A 14110-nucleotide genomic window follows, 5' to 3' on the forward strand; every position below is an offset into this window, starting at 1 on the left:
TTGCCAAATGCGTTGGCACTCAAAACCCATTTTGTGGCTGTTCTTGCCATTTTGATCAGAGGCTGCTTTCTTCCCTATACCAAAAACAATGGCAAAATTAATTGCTGTGGATAGCTTTCTTTATGTGTCTGTGTAACGTAGGTCTTTTTCATTCAATGGCATGTCCTGTCTCTTTGCGTGATTTAGAAGGAGGAGGAGGAACAGCCAACACTTTTGTTCCCCTTCTATTTTTCATTGCCACATATGCGTTTTGAGAGGATTTCAGAACTAGTACCAAGAGCGCATTGCAGTAATCTGACCTCAAGGTCACTTAACGCATGTCTATCCCTGACCAGGAACAGAGCTGGTAGACCATTCCGACTTTTTTCCAGTGAAATTTCCCCAAATATATAAGTAAAATAAAGAAGTCAGATAAAGGAAATGATTCATCTAAAAAGTGGTTTATTAGAGCCCTTTGCCTTGGGCAGATATCCATCCATACAAGCACTTCACTACGATATGAAAACATGTTCTGTGAGCTCAGTTATAGCTGGGAAACAAAGATCGAGATGCAATGGTGTGACTTAGCAGAGTAACCCACAAACTCCCCTGTACAGTGTTTCCTTCTGGGCTAGTGTGTTTTCTGGGCATGTTTCAATAACCATTACACCGCACCATCTCTTCCCTTGTTATTTTATCCACCGTCCCCACCATCATTCCTGATTGCTAGAGCCTTGTTGGTAGGGCTGTACCTACCTAAGATCAGCAGAAAAGCTACTCAGAAATAGAAGTTCCCCTTCTCCAGTCCTTCAGGCCCTGTGCTCCTATCTTCACTAAAAAAACAAAAGCACCGGCACCCATCTACCTAATTGGAGACCATCCTGATCAACTTAAGTTTTGCACAAATCCAAAAGCAGACTCTATGGAACAGAAGGCAAAGCTCCAAATAACGATGATGACAAAGACCCTTCAGATATCTCACGAAGATCTGGAGGTATCTGGTTTGAAGGGAATGAATTAAACTTTGCCAACTGGCCAATATGGTGGTGGGGGAAGAGGAGGAGGCACTCCCAAGCAAGAGAAATCCTCTCTCTGCTTTCCCCCAAACTCCCCTTTTGAATCAAAATGCCTTTTAGCACTTTGGTGACGGAAGACAAAAATCAGACAGAACTTTTTCTTTAAAAAAAAAGGACTGAGATGTTTTCCTTGGGTCGCGACTGCCTAGAATTTAAAGTGCGTACCAGTGAGGGCTTCCAGAGGCCCCCTTAGTGAGAGGTCAGTGTGTGCAGATTGCTTTTCGCTCCCCCCCCCCCGCCCACTCTGCTTTGTCTTGGGGAGGGAGCAACGTCTTAGATAATTGATAGTCTATAGGTCAGGGAAGCAGCTAACCCACTTCCCGGAAGCATGAAACTGGAACCAGCCAGAGAGAGGAGAGGATAGAGGAAGGGAAGAGGCGCATTTCAGCAGTAGGGGGTGAGTCTGTTTCTGATTCACACGGACGGCACCGTTGGGCGGGTGATCTGCACAGAACTGGCGAGAGACACGTTGTTCAGGTAGTTGACGTTGAAGCAGTTGCTCCGGGCCTCGCCCTCCAACTGGGAACAACATTTCTTGGGGTCTTTCCACGTTTTCTTCTGGGAGCTGCAGAGTGCCACAATGAACTGGGATTTCTGCAGGGATGAGAAATAACCACATCACGTTAAAGGATCAAGGATGTCAGTGTTACTCTCTTTTCTGAAACGGTGGGACATCATTGCCACCCATCACCACCTGTAGGGTCACAGGTCCCCATCCCTCGTTTATAGGCAGAGGAGGGAGGGGTGACACACAAGTTAAAAGCAGAACCCCTCGTGCTCAGCTCATACTAGGCTGCTCCTAAATCAAGATCCTTGCCAACAACCCCCCCACCAACCCTTGCCTTGTTCTTTACAGATGAATAGCTGCTTCCTCCAACCAATTACTCACCACATCCTCAGCACACTGTGTCCTCTCACTGCCCTGCAACTTGCAACAGGGTTCTGTGATGTTCTGGACCAAAGCAGGGATGTTTTTCCTGGAGAACAATGTGAAAAAGTTGGGGGGGGGGGTTGTGGTTATAAAAATATACTAATGGAAAATGCCCTGCAGTTGGGCAAGGACAGTTAAACATTTATGCCACACATAAGTCTTGATCGACACATCAACCATTTCGGATGGCAAATTCTCTTCTTTCTTCCTCGAAATTTTCTATTATCTGTATTTAGAGACTGGCAACTCTATCAAATTTCAGTTTCCCTCATTCAGTTCACCATGTTTCCACATCAGCTTGCAAATATTTTTTCCTTTAATGTCCTCACGAATGTTCATCAGAATTTCAGTGTGAATTTGTCCTAACATGCACCTCTTTGCAAAGCAATTTCCTCTAGTATAATGCACACCTGTTATGTTACATTCACTAAAATATGGGATTTTATTAGCATACTTCAACAAAATATTTGCAATTTTCTACACATTGCAAAATTTGAAGAAGCACGAATCTTGGCCGTGGTTCGATTCACATATCATTCCTGGAAGTGCAAATTAGGCTTATTTGAAAAAGCAAACAGGAGTGAATTTCTCTCCCATTCCTTCCTGTCTTCAGCTAATAAGACTACGTAGACCGGAGGAGGAGGATCTTGAACTGTAGACTGAGAATGGTTTGGGTAAAGGGGAGGAGAAGAGAGAAACCACTTTGGGTTTCAGCCACAAGGGGGAGCAACAACCCTAGGTCTGAATTAATTATCCAGCCTTCCTTAAATTATTTCTGAACAGCACAGTTTACCGTATTTTTCGCCCTATAGGGCGCACTTTTCCCCCTCCAAAAATGAAGGGGAAATGTGTGTGCGTCCTATGGGGCGAATGCTGAATGCTTTCGCTGAAGCCTGGAGAGCGAGAAGGATCAGTGCGCACCGACCCTTCTTGCTCTCCAGGCTTCAGGAAGTTCTGTGCAGCCCTCAGGAGCCCGGCGCGAAGTCGCGCCGGGCTCCCGACAGCTGCGCGGAGCTGCCTGCAGCCCCGGGCTTCGTGCCGGGCTCCCTAGGCTTGCGGGAAGCAGGCTGTTCTGGGGGCTGGCGTCGGGGGAAAATAATTCCCCCCCTTTATTTCCCCCCCAAAAAAACCTAGGTGCGTCCTATGGGGCGGTGCGCCCTATGGGGCGAAAAATACGGTAACTTTTTTGAAAGACACTCACAAGGCTTGCTTCCTGCAAGCAAAACGTTGATACCAGAGGTGCCTGCAATCTCCACAATCTGTATTCCATTGCATCTTTATACCACTTGCTACTGACAGATGCCCTTTTAAAACTCCCACCCCACCCCACCCCCAGTATAGGAATTCTTAAACACACTTTTTCTGTTCTCATCCTGAAGCAAAGTTCTTAACCTGAAGCACTATTTCTGGGTTAGCGGAGTCTGTAACCTGAAGCGTATGTAACCTGAGGTACCACTGTATATATCTTTACAAGAGCCACCCTTTTCCTGTGACTGCCATTTGTTGGAAACTGCTTGTGATACTGAACTTTAAATTGCTGTAGCTCGACCGGGGACCTGAAGGGGAAGGGCAGGTAAGTAACTGAAACGGAATAAATAGCCATACTTACTGCTTGGTGAGAAGCGTGAATTGGCCACAGAGCGAGTCCAGGAGGTCTGGGGTGACCTGACCAAGGTTGACCTGTTGAATTTCCTGGTCGTAGGCTGGGTATGGAGCCAAATTGGCAAAGCAACCAAAACGGGCCTCCCCTGCAGGGATTTTACAGCAGAAGTGTGGCCTGGTCTTCACAGAGAACTCCTGTTTGCAGTACTGGGTCAGAACCTTTTCCCACTGGAAAGGAAAGCAAAACAGGGGGAGGTCATGAGGGAGCGACACCCTCTAGAGGTGAATGAGAACCCATCCGTTTCTTGCAGCTCCTTGCGGTCTACCAATCTTAAGTTCAGTTCTCTACAGTCCTCATGAAAATTCGCCAGCACTTTCTTTTCAGTTTCTTCCTAATATGTACATTTTTGCATGCTACGTATGTGTTTGCAATTTCCCCAATATAAAGCATTTTTGCATTTGCTAATATATACCATTATGTGCACAATTTATGCATCTGTGTACCCGTTCCTTGGTTGGAAGAAGCAACAAACTTCCCAACGGTTAGCCTGCTGGGCTGCAAAATTCCACACTGGGTGTTATCCCCAAATCAAGGACAAATCCTTCATTGTGAACTGCTCAGATACTTTGGCTGCACGGGAGAGGCAGCTTGTGTTCAAAACAGACCATAAAGCATGGAATGCTGGGAGAGAAAGGGATGCTGGGAAAAGACCCAAGCAGGAGATTCCAGGAGTCCCTCCTGACTCACTCACTCACCCCTTTGCGGGCACAGCCGGCATCCTCCTTTCGGCAACATTTCTTAAACTCATTTTCCAAGCGGTTCACAGCCTGGGCTCGGCGCACCAGCCAGCCAAAATGTGACTTTGGGAAGATGCTGGCCAGGTAGGTGGGACGGAATTTACGCAGCTTGCAAATATTTTTGATGTTGGCGCTGGTGGGCTCTCCAGGAGGAAAGGTGACCTCTAGAAGCTTCAGTGGGTTGACCTGCTCCGAGGGTTTGCACCGGGAAGAATTGCTGCAGGTGACTGGCTGTGATGGACCTTGACCATCAGAGCTCTTGAAGTCATAATTCGGGAAGAGGGAATCCTCGTCAAAGCAGCGGTCCCGGCTGGCACCTTCCAGCATGCAGCAGTGGTAAGGCCTGGTCTTTATCGAGAATTCCGCGTCGCAGAACTGCTCCAGAACATCTGACCACTGGAGCAGGGTGGGGAGAGATGAACGGGTCAATCAGATGGCTAACCAGAGTTTTTACCATCTGGGCCCAAACTCAGGAGTCTGCTTTTGATACCACATGTCTGTCTGTCCTGGAATCTGCAAGGCGGCAGCAGACTGAGAAGAGGACAGATTTTGGCTGTGTAAAGCAGGGGTCAGAAATCTTTCAGCAAGGGGCCGGTCCACTGTACCTCAGACCTTGTGGGGGGCCAGACTATATTTTTTTTTGGGGGGGGGATGATGCAAAAGCACCACGAGCCCCGGTAGCTGCTTACCTGTGTCTTGAGAGCGGCAGGGGCTGGTGGCAATGGGACGATGAGCCGTGTGCGAAAGGGCTCAGGAGAGGGGCTGCTTAAAATGGCGGCCTCTCAAACGTTGGTGCTGCTGGCACTAACAAAGCCCAGTCCCCTTCCTCCTCTAGGCAGGGTGGGGAGAAGCCAGGAGGAGGGAGGGAGGAGTGGCTGCCACTGCCGCCATGTGAGGGAGAGGGAAAGAACGTGCGCACTGGCAATCCATGTGGTGATTCCCAGACCGTCCGCGGGCTGGATCCAGAAGGCAATTGGGCCTGATCCGGCCCACGGGCCTTAGGTTGCTAACCCATGGTGTAAAGAGTGACTTTGCCTCAACCACAGCATGCCCTACCAACACATCTGGAGGGAGAGGAGAAGCAGCTTCAAAAGCCAACCTTGAGAGACCAAATCTGTGCAAAGTTGTGTGGGCCCCCAAACGCCCTTTGAAAGGAGTCCCACTAGAGTCCCACAGAGGCTCGGTTTTATGCTCCAACCTTTGAAAAGCTGAGGATGCATCATACAAAGGCATTGTTGGCCTTCACAACCAGTGCAGTATCTGAGCATGTCACAACCACCACCGAGGGGTATGCTATACTACATACACACAGCCCAGACAAAGTGCCCAGAATCTCATCAGATCTCAGTTGTGTAGAAGTCACCTTTTACAGAATAGAATACCTCTCTGCATTCCTCCTACTGCATGAGGAAATACAATGGCTTAGCCACAGACGGTCCCAACCCTGATAAGAGCATAAGATTAACAAATTTGGGGTGAGAATGATCAGATCTTAGAGACTGGGATTGAGCCAACTATCCCTTTTTAAAAAGGTTTCCACCAAAATGCTCAGTAGGGCATGTTCAGCCCCCACAAAATCCATGCATACAAGACTCCCCCTGCCTTTAAAAAAAAATGGTGGAAAGAATTCAAGCTCAAAACCAGTCTTTCCAAGGAGAGATAAAGAGTTGGACACGACTAGATGACTAAACAACAACAAAAATATGCCTAAGAGCAGCAGCCCCTGCCCCCACAAGGCCCCTGTATTACAGCAGTTGCCGTATTTGTCAGACCAACAGTGACAATGGTAGATCAGATGTCAGACTGCAACTCCAATCAGCCCTTATTCAGCATGGCTGGATGATGGTGGGAGCTGGATTCGGGCAACAACTGGAGGGCCACAGATGTTTCCCAACCCTGATAGACACGTAAGATTTACAGATCTGGGCTGCAAACTGTCGGCCTTCAGAGACTGGGACCGAACCAACAGTCCCTTTTTAAAAGTTTCCACCAAAATTCTCAGTAGGGTGATTTCAACACCGACAAAGCGTAGAAGAAAGGTTTTTTAGACTTTCCCAAAAATATAAATAAATGGTGGAAAGAATTCAAGCTCAAAACCAGTTTTCCAAAGAGCGGCTAGGAACATAATGTGTCTTAGGAGTTGCAGCTCCTGCCCTGTAATGTACCTAAGAAAAGTGCGCCCGTTATCACAGCAATGTCATTTTTGTCAAACCAGGAACAACGCTAGCAACTCACCACACTCTGGCAGCAAGGGAGCTTCTCGCCGTCGGGCAGCTTGCAGCACTGGCCCACCCCGGACTCCATGTTGTTGAGGGCATCTCCCTGGCGGCTGAGGTGACTGAAACCCGTCTGGGGCACATTCCAGGGCCCGTAGTAGAGCTTGCTCCTCCCTTCATTGCAGATGTTGCCAATATTACTGATGTTAGGTTGGGCAGGTGGGAATTCGTCCAGTCTGTAGCGAGGGGGGAGCCGGGTACACCCGAAGGCACTGTTGCAGCTGGGCCTCCTGCCCCTTGGGCTGAGGGGAGAGGATAACCGTGTCTGGGGCTCCCCATTGACTAGCAGCGGGAGATCAAACTCTGGGGAAGAGGAGAGGGATGGAAATCAAACAAGGCACACTCACACCACACATGCATTAGCTGGGAAGTGCCCCTTTTGAAACTAAACCTTAAAATATTTCTAATTTTTTCTTTTATTATCTTGGAGGCAGGGGAAGTATAAGTCTATGAACGTTCTTTCTTACTCTATGGGAGATTTCGTTATCAGGTGCCATGTAAAGATAAATACAGGTGTTTGAGAATTTCCGAGACATCAGCAGTCATTATTTGGGTCGCTGTGTGGCAGTACATTTCCCTTCAGACTTACAGAACAATAAGATAGACATAGTAGATTCCTAGAAATGTAGAGTTGGAAGGAATCACGAGGCTCAAACCCTGAAATTAGGAGTCTCAGGGTCTACTGACTGAGCTACCCCAGGTTGGTATGACCTATTCAAAACAAATACATCAATCTGTTTCTGTACAATTCTCTCTTCTTGCACAGCCCAAGGTTTTTTGAATAACCCTTTCCTGGAGAAACTGGCCCCAATCCCCAGCATGGATTGTAATTAGAAAGGAGAACCTTGAACCCTCACCTCCCACTTCACCATTATCTAGTATCCTCTGAAGCAGAACCTCCCGTGGGATCTCGGCCGGAGGGATTTCCTCTTGGAGAATTGGCTTCCCAAGTTCAATAACTAAAAGAGAGAATTGGGAAGGAGGGATTAGAAGATGTTTTTAAGCAACAACAACATTATTTACTGAATTGGTACCCCTCCCTTTCATCTCTAAGGATTCCAGGGTGGCAAACAGACACACAATTTAAAAACAAAGCAAAAAAAAACCATTGTAAAACAGAACATTCTAAAAAACAAACAAAAAAAACAGTTTCAGTTGAAAACATGCTTCCATCTAACAATCATGGGGTTGCCAGGACCTATATCAGCAAAGTCAAACTAGATCCAGCATCACAAATTTCCCCCCTCATTTAACTGGGGCTTCTCAATTTGTCCGAAGAGCATATAGTCTTGGTTTGCAAGGACAAGAGAAAGTTTGGCAAAAAGCAATAGCTATGGGGCAGAGTACCTGCTTGGCATGCAGAAGTTCCCAAGTTCAATTCCTGACATCTCTAGGTAGGGCTGGGAATTCCCCCTGCCTGAAACGCTGGAAAGCCTCTGTCAGGCATTTGTAAACAGTACTGAGCTAGGTGGACCAATGTTGTGACATGGCATAGACAGCTTCCTATCTTTTTTCCTTCCTATCTTTTTTCAGCACCTTGAGGACTGGAGCCTTACTTTATTTTAAAGGGGGAGTGCCATGGCTCAGTAGCAGGTACGCTGAACTGCAACTCCAGAGTGGAAGTGGTGTGTTGATCAGGAAGCTGCACGAATACCAAAACAATAATTGTACCCTGTACTTGGGGAATTCAGGACTTGGCCCCCAGGACATCAAGGCCTAATTAAAACAAGTAACCATAGCACAAGAACGTGACTTCCTTAATATTTGACTTAAGCCATGTGGCCACTCTGCCCAGATTTGGTTGGGACAGAGCTCAAACAGAAGGGAGACTTTGATTGGGGCCGGTCCTACTATTAGACGTGGCTGCCTCTGGTGGCAGGTAGACAGCGGCAAGGAGGTGTTGGCCCCAAGTTTCCGTGTGAGCAGTGGAGGATACTGTCCTATGGGTGGTATCAAACCAAGTTCTAGTCAAAGTAGACCTATTGACTAGCTCAGTCATGCCCATTCAATTTCAATGGGTCTACTCCGAGTAGGATTAACACTGAACACACAACCCCAATATTTTAAATTGTTTTGCCCAGGGGCCTCATTGTGTGGGATAGAATTTTTTTTTTAAAAAAAGTAGATTTGGAAATCAGAATACAAAAATGATTTAGCACACATCTCCAGCTCCAGCAAAACTGCTTTTACGGGCAGGAAGGCCAGCTATGTGTTGCCGGAACCAAGTCTTTCTTGCTACAGTTAATCAGCCTGGTTAATCAACTTCCTCTTGTCAATTACAAGCGCAGTTCTCATGGATGAGTAAGCACAATCAATTCCAAAAGAAGAGGAAGTCAATACACTCTGCCACCCGCTAATTAACACTTGCGGCAATGATGGAAGTCTGGCTCGCTCCGTGGGGCCAGTTTCCTGGGCAGACTCAGCCTGACTACCTTATCTGTCTCGTACATATTTTGTCCTTGACTTCCTGTGAAGGTTTCTACCCATTATTTTGCAGCATGGCTCCTGCAGCTTCAAAAACAGGTGCTAGACAGGCAGAGATTCTACAGGTGCAGCAATTGGAGGGGGGTGGAGAGAGAGAAATGGCCCCTGTTGAGTTCTTCAGCTCCACATCTGGCAGGCCACACAGATGCTTCTCTACCCCTCATCTAAGTGACCAGCGATATGTGCTGTATGACATCACCACATTCAACATTTCATCGCAAGTCCCTGGCAAATGTGTGTCCTCCCATGTAATCTTCTTCTTTGGAGATCACTCGTAGTCAAGTAAGATCGTCTTCCATAAACACAGTATCACATTTTGTAGGGTGTCAATAGTAACCAGGGAGGAAGGAGAAGATTGCTGCATACACACCATACATTTTAAGCATACTCCCCCCCCCCCCCGCCACCCAAGAATCCTGGAAAGTGTAGTTTACCTCAACACAGAACTATAATTCCCAGCACCCTTAACAAACTACAGCTCCCAAGATTCTTTGTGGGGAGTGAAGTACTTTAAATGCATGTATGACGAGTCTAGTTGGCTTACGAACAGAACGAGAAAAGCCAGCTTATTCTTCTGGTCTTGCAGGGTGACGTTGCCATTAAGGCAGGGAAAAGTCCTCTGGCATCAAGAGCCGCTTTAAGGTCTCTGCAAATAATGGCCTCAGAATCCACTCCCTGCTTAGGGAAGGTAAATATTGTATCATGCGTGCCGAGGGAATGAGATCTAGAGGAAGCCACCCACCACAAGGTCTTGGGCTGCACCTGACATATGCATTCTTAACACGTACAGCCCTTTTCAAAACAAATAACAGTTTACTCTCACAGCCAGCGCAGCGCTTTTGTACAGTTTGCACAGCCAAAATCCCTGCTGGCTGCTCCTCACGGCAAAAAGATGGCAGGCTGGTTGCAGTGGCGTAGCGTGGGTTGTCAGCACCCGGGGCAAGGCAAGTAATTTGCGCCCCCTAACCCGTGGATTTGCGCCCCCTAACCCGTGGATTTGTGCCCCCTAACCCTAACCGCCAGATGTTGCGCCCGGTGCGGCCGGCCCCCCCTGCACCCCCCACGCTACGCCACTGGCTGGTTGCACCACCATACCCTCACATCAAGGGAGGGGGTTCTAGGTTTGGTATAGACAGACTTCAGGTTTGTAGGATCTACTTTATGGTGTGTGGTTTTTGTTTGTACTAAAAAACCTGAAGTTCAACAACAAGAGACAGGTGCACAATAGAGACTGAGCCTAGTGGACACATGCTAAGAATTAAGGAACAAGGGTGTCTCTGGGCATGTACCGAGACCAGATGGCCAGTACTAGAATCAAGATAAGAAGTCCTTCCTTTCAAAATTCCACTTCTGGTCACCCTACCACTGAGCGTTCTTTTTCAGCATCTAACAGGGGGTGTTGGTGTTTGGGTCATTCTTGTTGCGGATCAGGAGCTCTTGCTGAACTAGTGCAAATCACCCAGTAGACTGTGATCAACCTGCGCTGCTCCCAAGGATGCTACTGTTGAAAAGGTCTCTGTAGCCAATTGTTGCTGTGCAAGGGACCGGACCACACTGATGCTTTCAAACATCCCAGGTGATAAATAGCAGAAACTTCACTTCCTTCCTTCCCTGCAAGCCAGCTTGTCCTCCAAGCAATCATCAAGAAATAACAGACATTCCAAAATGAATGACCAGCTGCTGCACTCCCTTTGTTTACTTTGAGGTTCAGGGGAACATGCAGTGCATGCTGGAAAAACAGAGCCACTGTGCTCCACTAGACAGAGAACTAAGCTTGGAGACCTCAGAGGCCTGGATCCCAGGACTTGACTCTGCCATGGGACAAATTATCCCATGCCTCAGCCTCAGTTTTCCTCATATGTAAAATGGGAACATCTGTAGTGGCCTATCAGAAAGGGTTATTGTGAGGCACCGTTTTGGGTTCTGGGTTTTAAATTTTTGGTTGGGACACACACATGCATTTTGGGAGGGCTATATTTTCTCTGTAACTCAAGATACACACAGCATCTTGGACACAGCAATACAGGACTATTCTTTACAATCTATTATGTTATGGCATGTGTCCCTTCAATCCAGAGTTGTTCTTTTATCTGATACTACTTCTTCTTTTCCCCCTCTTTTTTTTTTTTTTTTTTTTGCAGAGGGAAGGAATTGTTTAAATTTTAAAACATTGCAACACAATTTGGCTGGAAAAAACCAACACCAAATAAGACGACAGATTTCACAAGGTTAATCAGGAGATTTTTCAGATCCAAAGCCAGTGTCACATTTTTTTCCAGTTAAAGCTACTGAAAGTCATGATTTATCGCCCAGTTGTGCTAGATTTCACAATGCCTAGAGTGTTTGGGGTTTTTTGCCTGAAGGCCTTGAAAAAAAATTGTCAAATACTTAGAGGATCAGCAAGTGTGTAAATAATTGGTTTTCAGTTCCAAATCACAAGACTGATGATAGATGTGTTGTTTTGAAGTCTTATTCTGTCTGAGCCATTAAGACAACAGCAGTTCTGAAACCCGATTAAGGAAAGAGAGGAACAATGTTGATTTATTTGGGAGCACCCAGCTACACAAATAAACATAAAAAGATAAAGTAGAGGCTGTGAATAGCCTCTGGATCTGTGCTCAGAGAATAAAATGAGAGCTGTCTTAAAATTTCAAAAGTTAGGGAGACCCAAACCTTTGAGAAAACTGAGGTAGATTGCAGGCCTCAGAATGGCTCAATCTTTGATTTACATCTCAACAACGTTCAGGGATTCTGAAGGAGATAACAGGGGTTAGCTTCTATAAAACACAAAAGGGGCTGGTGTGTGTGTGTGTTTGTGTATGTGTACAGTATGCTGAAAATTCTCTAGCCTGTGTATTCATACACCCTACATTTAAAGCACACAAACCACTAATAACCCCACGAAGTGTAGTTTGCCAACTCACAAAGCTACAATCCCCAGAACCCTAAACAAACTACAGTTTCCTCGGGGTGGGGTGGGGGGTGCCTGAAATGTGTGGTGCCTATGCAGCCAGTGGTTTTTACCTGCAGTGACAATAAGGTACTCTCTCTGAAACAGCTGGAAGGTGGGGGAGAATAGGCAGTTTCAGAGAAGACTTGCACAAGCAGGGAAGTATCCAGAAATTTAAAATGTCCACCCCCTGCTTTATAGGAGCATGGCACTAACACACATAAGGCTGTGTACATGCCATACATTTAAAGCACATGGCTCTCCCCACCCACAACTCCTGGGAACTGTAGTTTCTCAAGGGTGCTTGGAATTGTGGGCCTGTAAGGGGGCAGACCACATTTCTCACAATTGTCTTTACGCATGAGGGTGCTAATAGAGGAATAAATGTGCTTTAAAGGTATGGTGCGTATGCAGTCTAATGCACCGGTTGTTCCAGGCGAACAGGCAGCACGGAGGGCGTGAGGAAAGTGCCAACCTGAAGTGCACTGCCGCCATGCCAGCTTGCAGATCTCGCTCGGCAGCTGTCACCTTGCCCTGCACACATCTGCCCTAGTTTGCAACAGGGACAGGGAGGTCAGGAAACAAGCAAGCAAGCAAGGTGCCAACTTGTCATAGTTAGTGATGGGTTCTTGAGTAGGCTTACCTTCGGGCGCAAGAGTGGCGGATTGCGCCAGGACTAGCCAAGAGGCCAGGAAAAGGACCAGCATCTTCACAGCCGTCCCGAGTCAGGTGGAGTCTTCTCTCAGGGGTTGTGATTCCGGCTCCAGGTGGTTCCTCTCTGCTCCTTCTTGTTGCCTGAGCTGCTGTCGCTGCTGGTTTGCTGGCTGCTGCTGTGCTCTTTTATAAGGCTGGAGCCTGGCAGGCGAAAACTGAGTCATCGGCTGACGTAGGGAGACACGCCCTGGGTGCTCATGAGCCAGCAACCCACTACCACCAAAACCACAACTGGAGGGGGGGGGGAGGAAAGAAAAACAGAGGCATTTTCCTCCTCCTCCTCCTCTCTCTGCCCCCTCCCCAACCTCAAGTCCAACCATGATTCCTTATTAAGGATCAGGTTTCAAAGCAACTGCTAACAGATAAATAAAAGAGGAAGGGAGAACATTCGCCACCTATTATGAAATTATCACCAGACCATTTCATAATACAGTACAAAGGAGTTGGGGGAGGTGAGGAATACACCCTAATGCAAATCTGTTTAAAGAATGTGTTTGACTTTAGGGTTTAAAAAAAAACACCACACCAAAAAAAAACCCACAAGCAAACCGGTTGGTTGCTGTTTTATCATTTCATCGTGTTGCAGCTGATCTCTTTGTTGCAGAGGCCCACCTGGTGGTGCAGGAGAAAGACTCAAAATAAGTAAATAATGTCTCTTCCCAACTCCCATCTCCACTCCCTACAAAATAGGCAGTGCTTCTCAATAAAAGAACGTGCAGTTGGGGACAGCCCATAGTGCAGATGTGGAGCATCTGTTTTGCATGCAGAACGACCCAGGCTCAATCCCTTGAATTTCCCGGTACAGTGGTACCTCGGGTTAAGAACTTAATTCATTCTGGAGGTTTGTTCTTAACCCGAAACTGTTCTTAACCTGAGGTACCACTTTAGCTAATGGGGCCTCCCGCTGCCGCCACCCCATTTTTGTTCTCATCCTCAAGAAAAGTTCTTAACCCGAGGTACTATTTCTGGATTAGCAGAGTCTGTAACCTGAAGCATCTGTACCCTGAAGCATCTGTAACCCGAGGTACCACTGTACTGCAAGGAGAGACCCTCTCATCTGAAATCCCAAAGAGCTGATCCCAGTCAGCTTAGAGACAATACTAGACTTGATAGACCAAGTGTCTACTTCAGATTAAAGTAGCTTCCTGTTGTCCTCTTTAACTCAGAACCACAAGGACTAGAATCTTAGTTTTAGGGAAAGGGCTGTGATACATCACAACATTGTTCCCCCCCCCCTCTGACCTTCAAAAATATTTTTTTACTTAAGATGCCAATGCTGACAGATCCAGTTGTGAGTTAC

At 47.0% G+C, this 14110-nt stretch overlaps 2 protein-coding genes across 2 annotated transcripts in view; both read right to left on the reverse strand.

Annotated features, from left to right (window-relative positions):
* Positions 1-424: 424 nt before the first annotated feature.
* Positions 425-12878, reverse strand: ECM1 (extracellular matrix protein 1). The gene is made up of 7 exons (XM_083416661.1): positions 12740-12878; positions 7520-7621; positions 6622-6965; positions 4345-4782; positions 3596-3816; positions 1945-2032; positions 425-1649 (listed from the first exon to the last, which is right to left on the reverse strand). The coding sequence occupies exons 1-7, from the start codon at positions 12801-12803 to the stop codon at positions 1470-1472; spliced, it is 1437 nt and encodes a 478-aa protein (XP_083272787.1). The 5' UTR covers positions 12804-12878; the 3' UTR covers positions 425-1469.
* TARS2 (threonyl-tRNA synthetase 2, mitochondrial) overlaps positions 12854-14110 on the reverse strand; it is a 55290-nt gene continuing 54033 nt past the window's right edge. Inside the window, exon 19 of the mRNA XM_083416558.1 lies at positions 12854-12951. The gene's annotated coding sequence lies outside the window, so the exon portion shown is untranslated. The remainder of the gene's footprint in view (positions 12952-14110) is intronic.

This window comes from Podarcis tiliguerta (genome assembly GCF_965153285.1).
Source record: "Podarcis tiliguerta genome assembly, chromosome: 16".
NCBI classification, from domain to species: Eukaryota; Metazoa; Chordata; class Lepidosauria; order Squamata; family Lacertidae; genus Podarcis; species Podarcis tiliguerta.

What these genes read in the sequence shown, in the direction of transcription:
- ECM1 (XM_083416661.1), bottom strand. Translation starts at nt 12,803, where the DNA reads ATGCTGGTCCTTTTCCTGGCCTCTTGGCTAGTCCTGGCGCAATCCGCC. An exon ending in TTCACGCTTCTCACCAAGCA is followed by an intron (nt 2,033 to 3,595) that starts GTAAGTATGGCT and finishes ATTGTTCTCCAG; the next exon opens with GAAAAACATCCCTGCTTTGG. An exon ending in CACAGTGTGCTGAGGATGTG is followed by an intron (nt 1,650 to 1,944) that starts GTGAGTAATTGG and finishes TCATCCCTGCAG; the next exon opens with AAATCCCAGTTCATTGTGGC.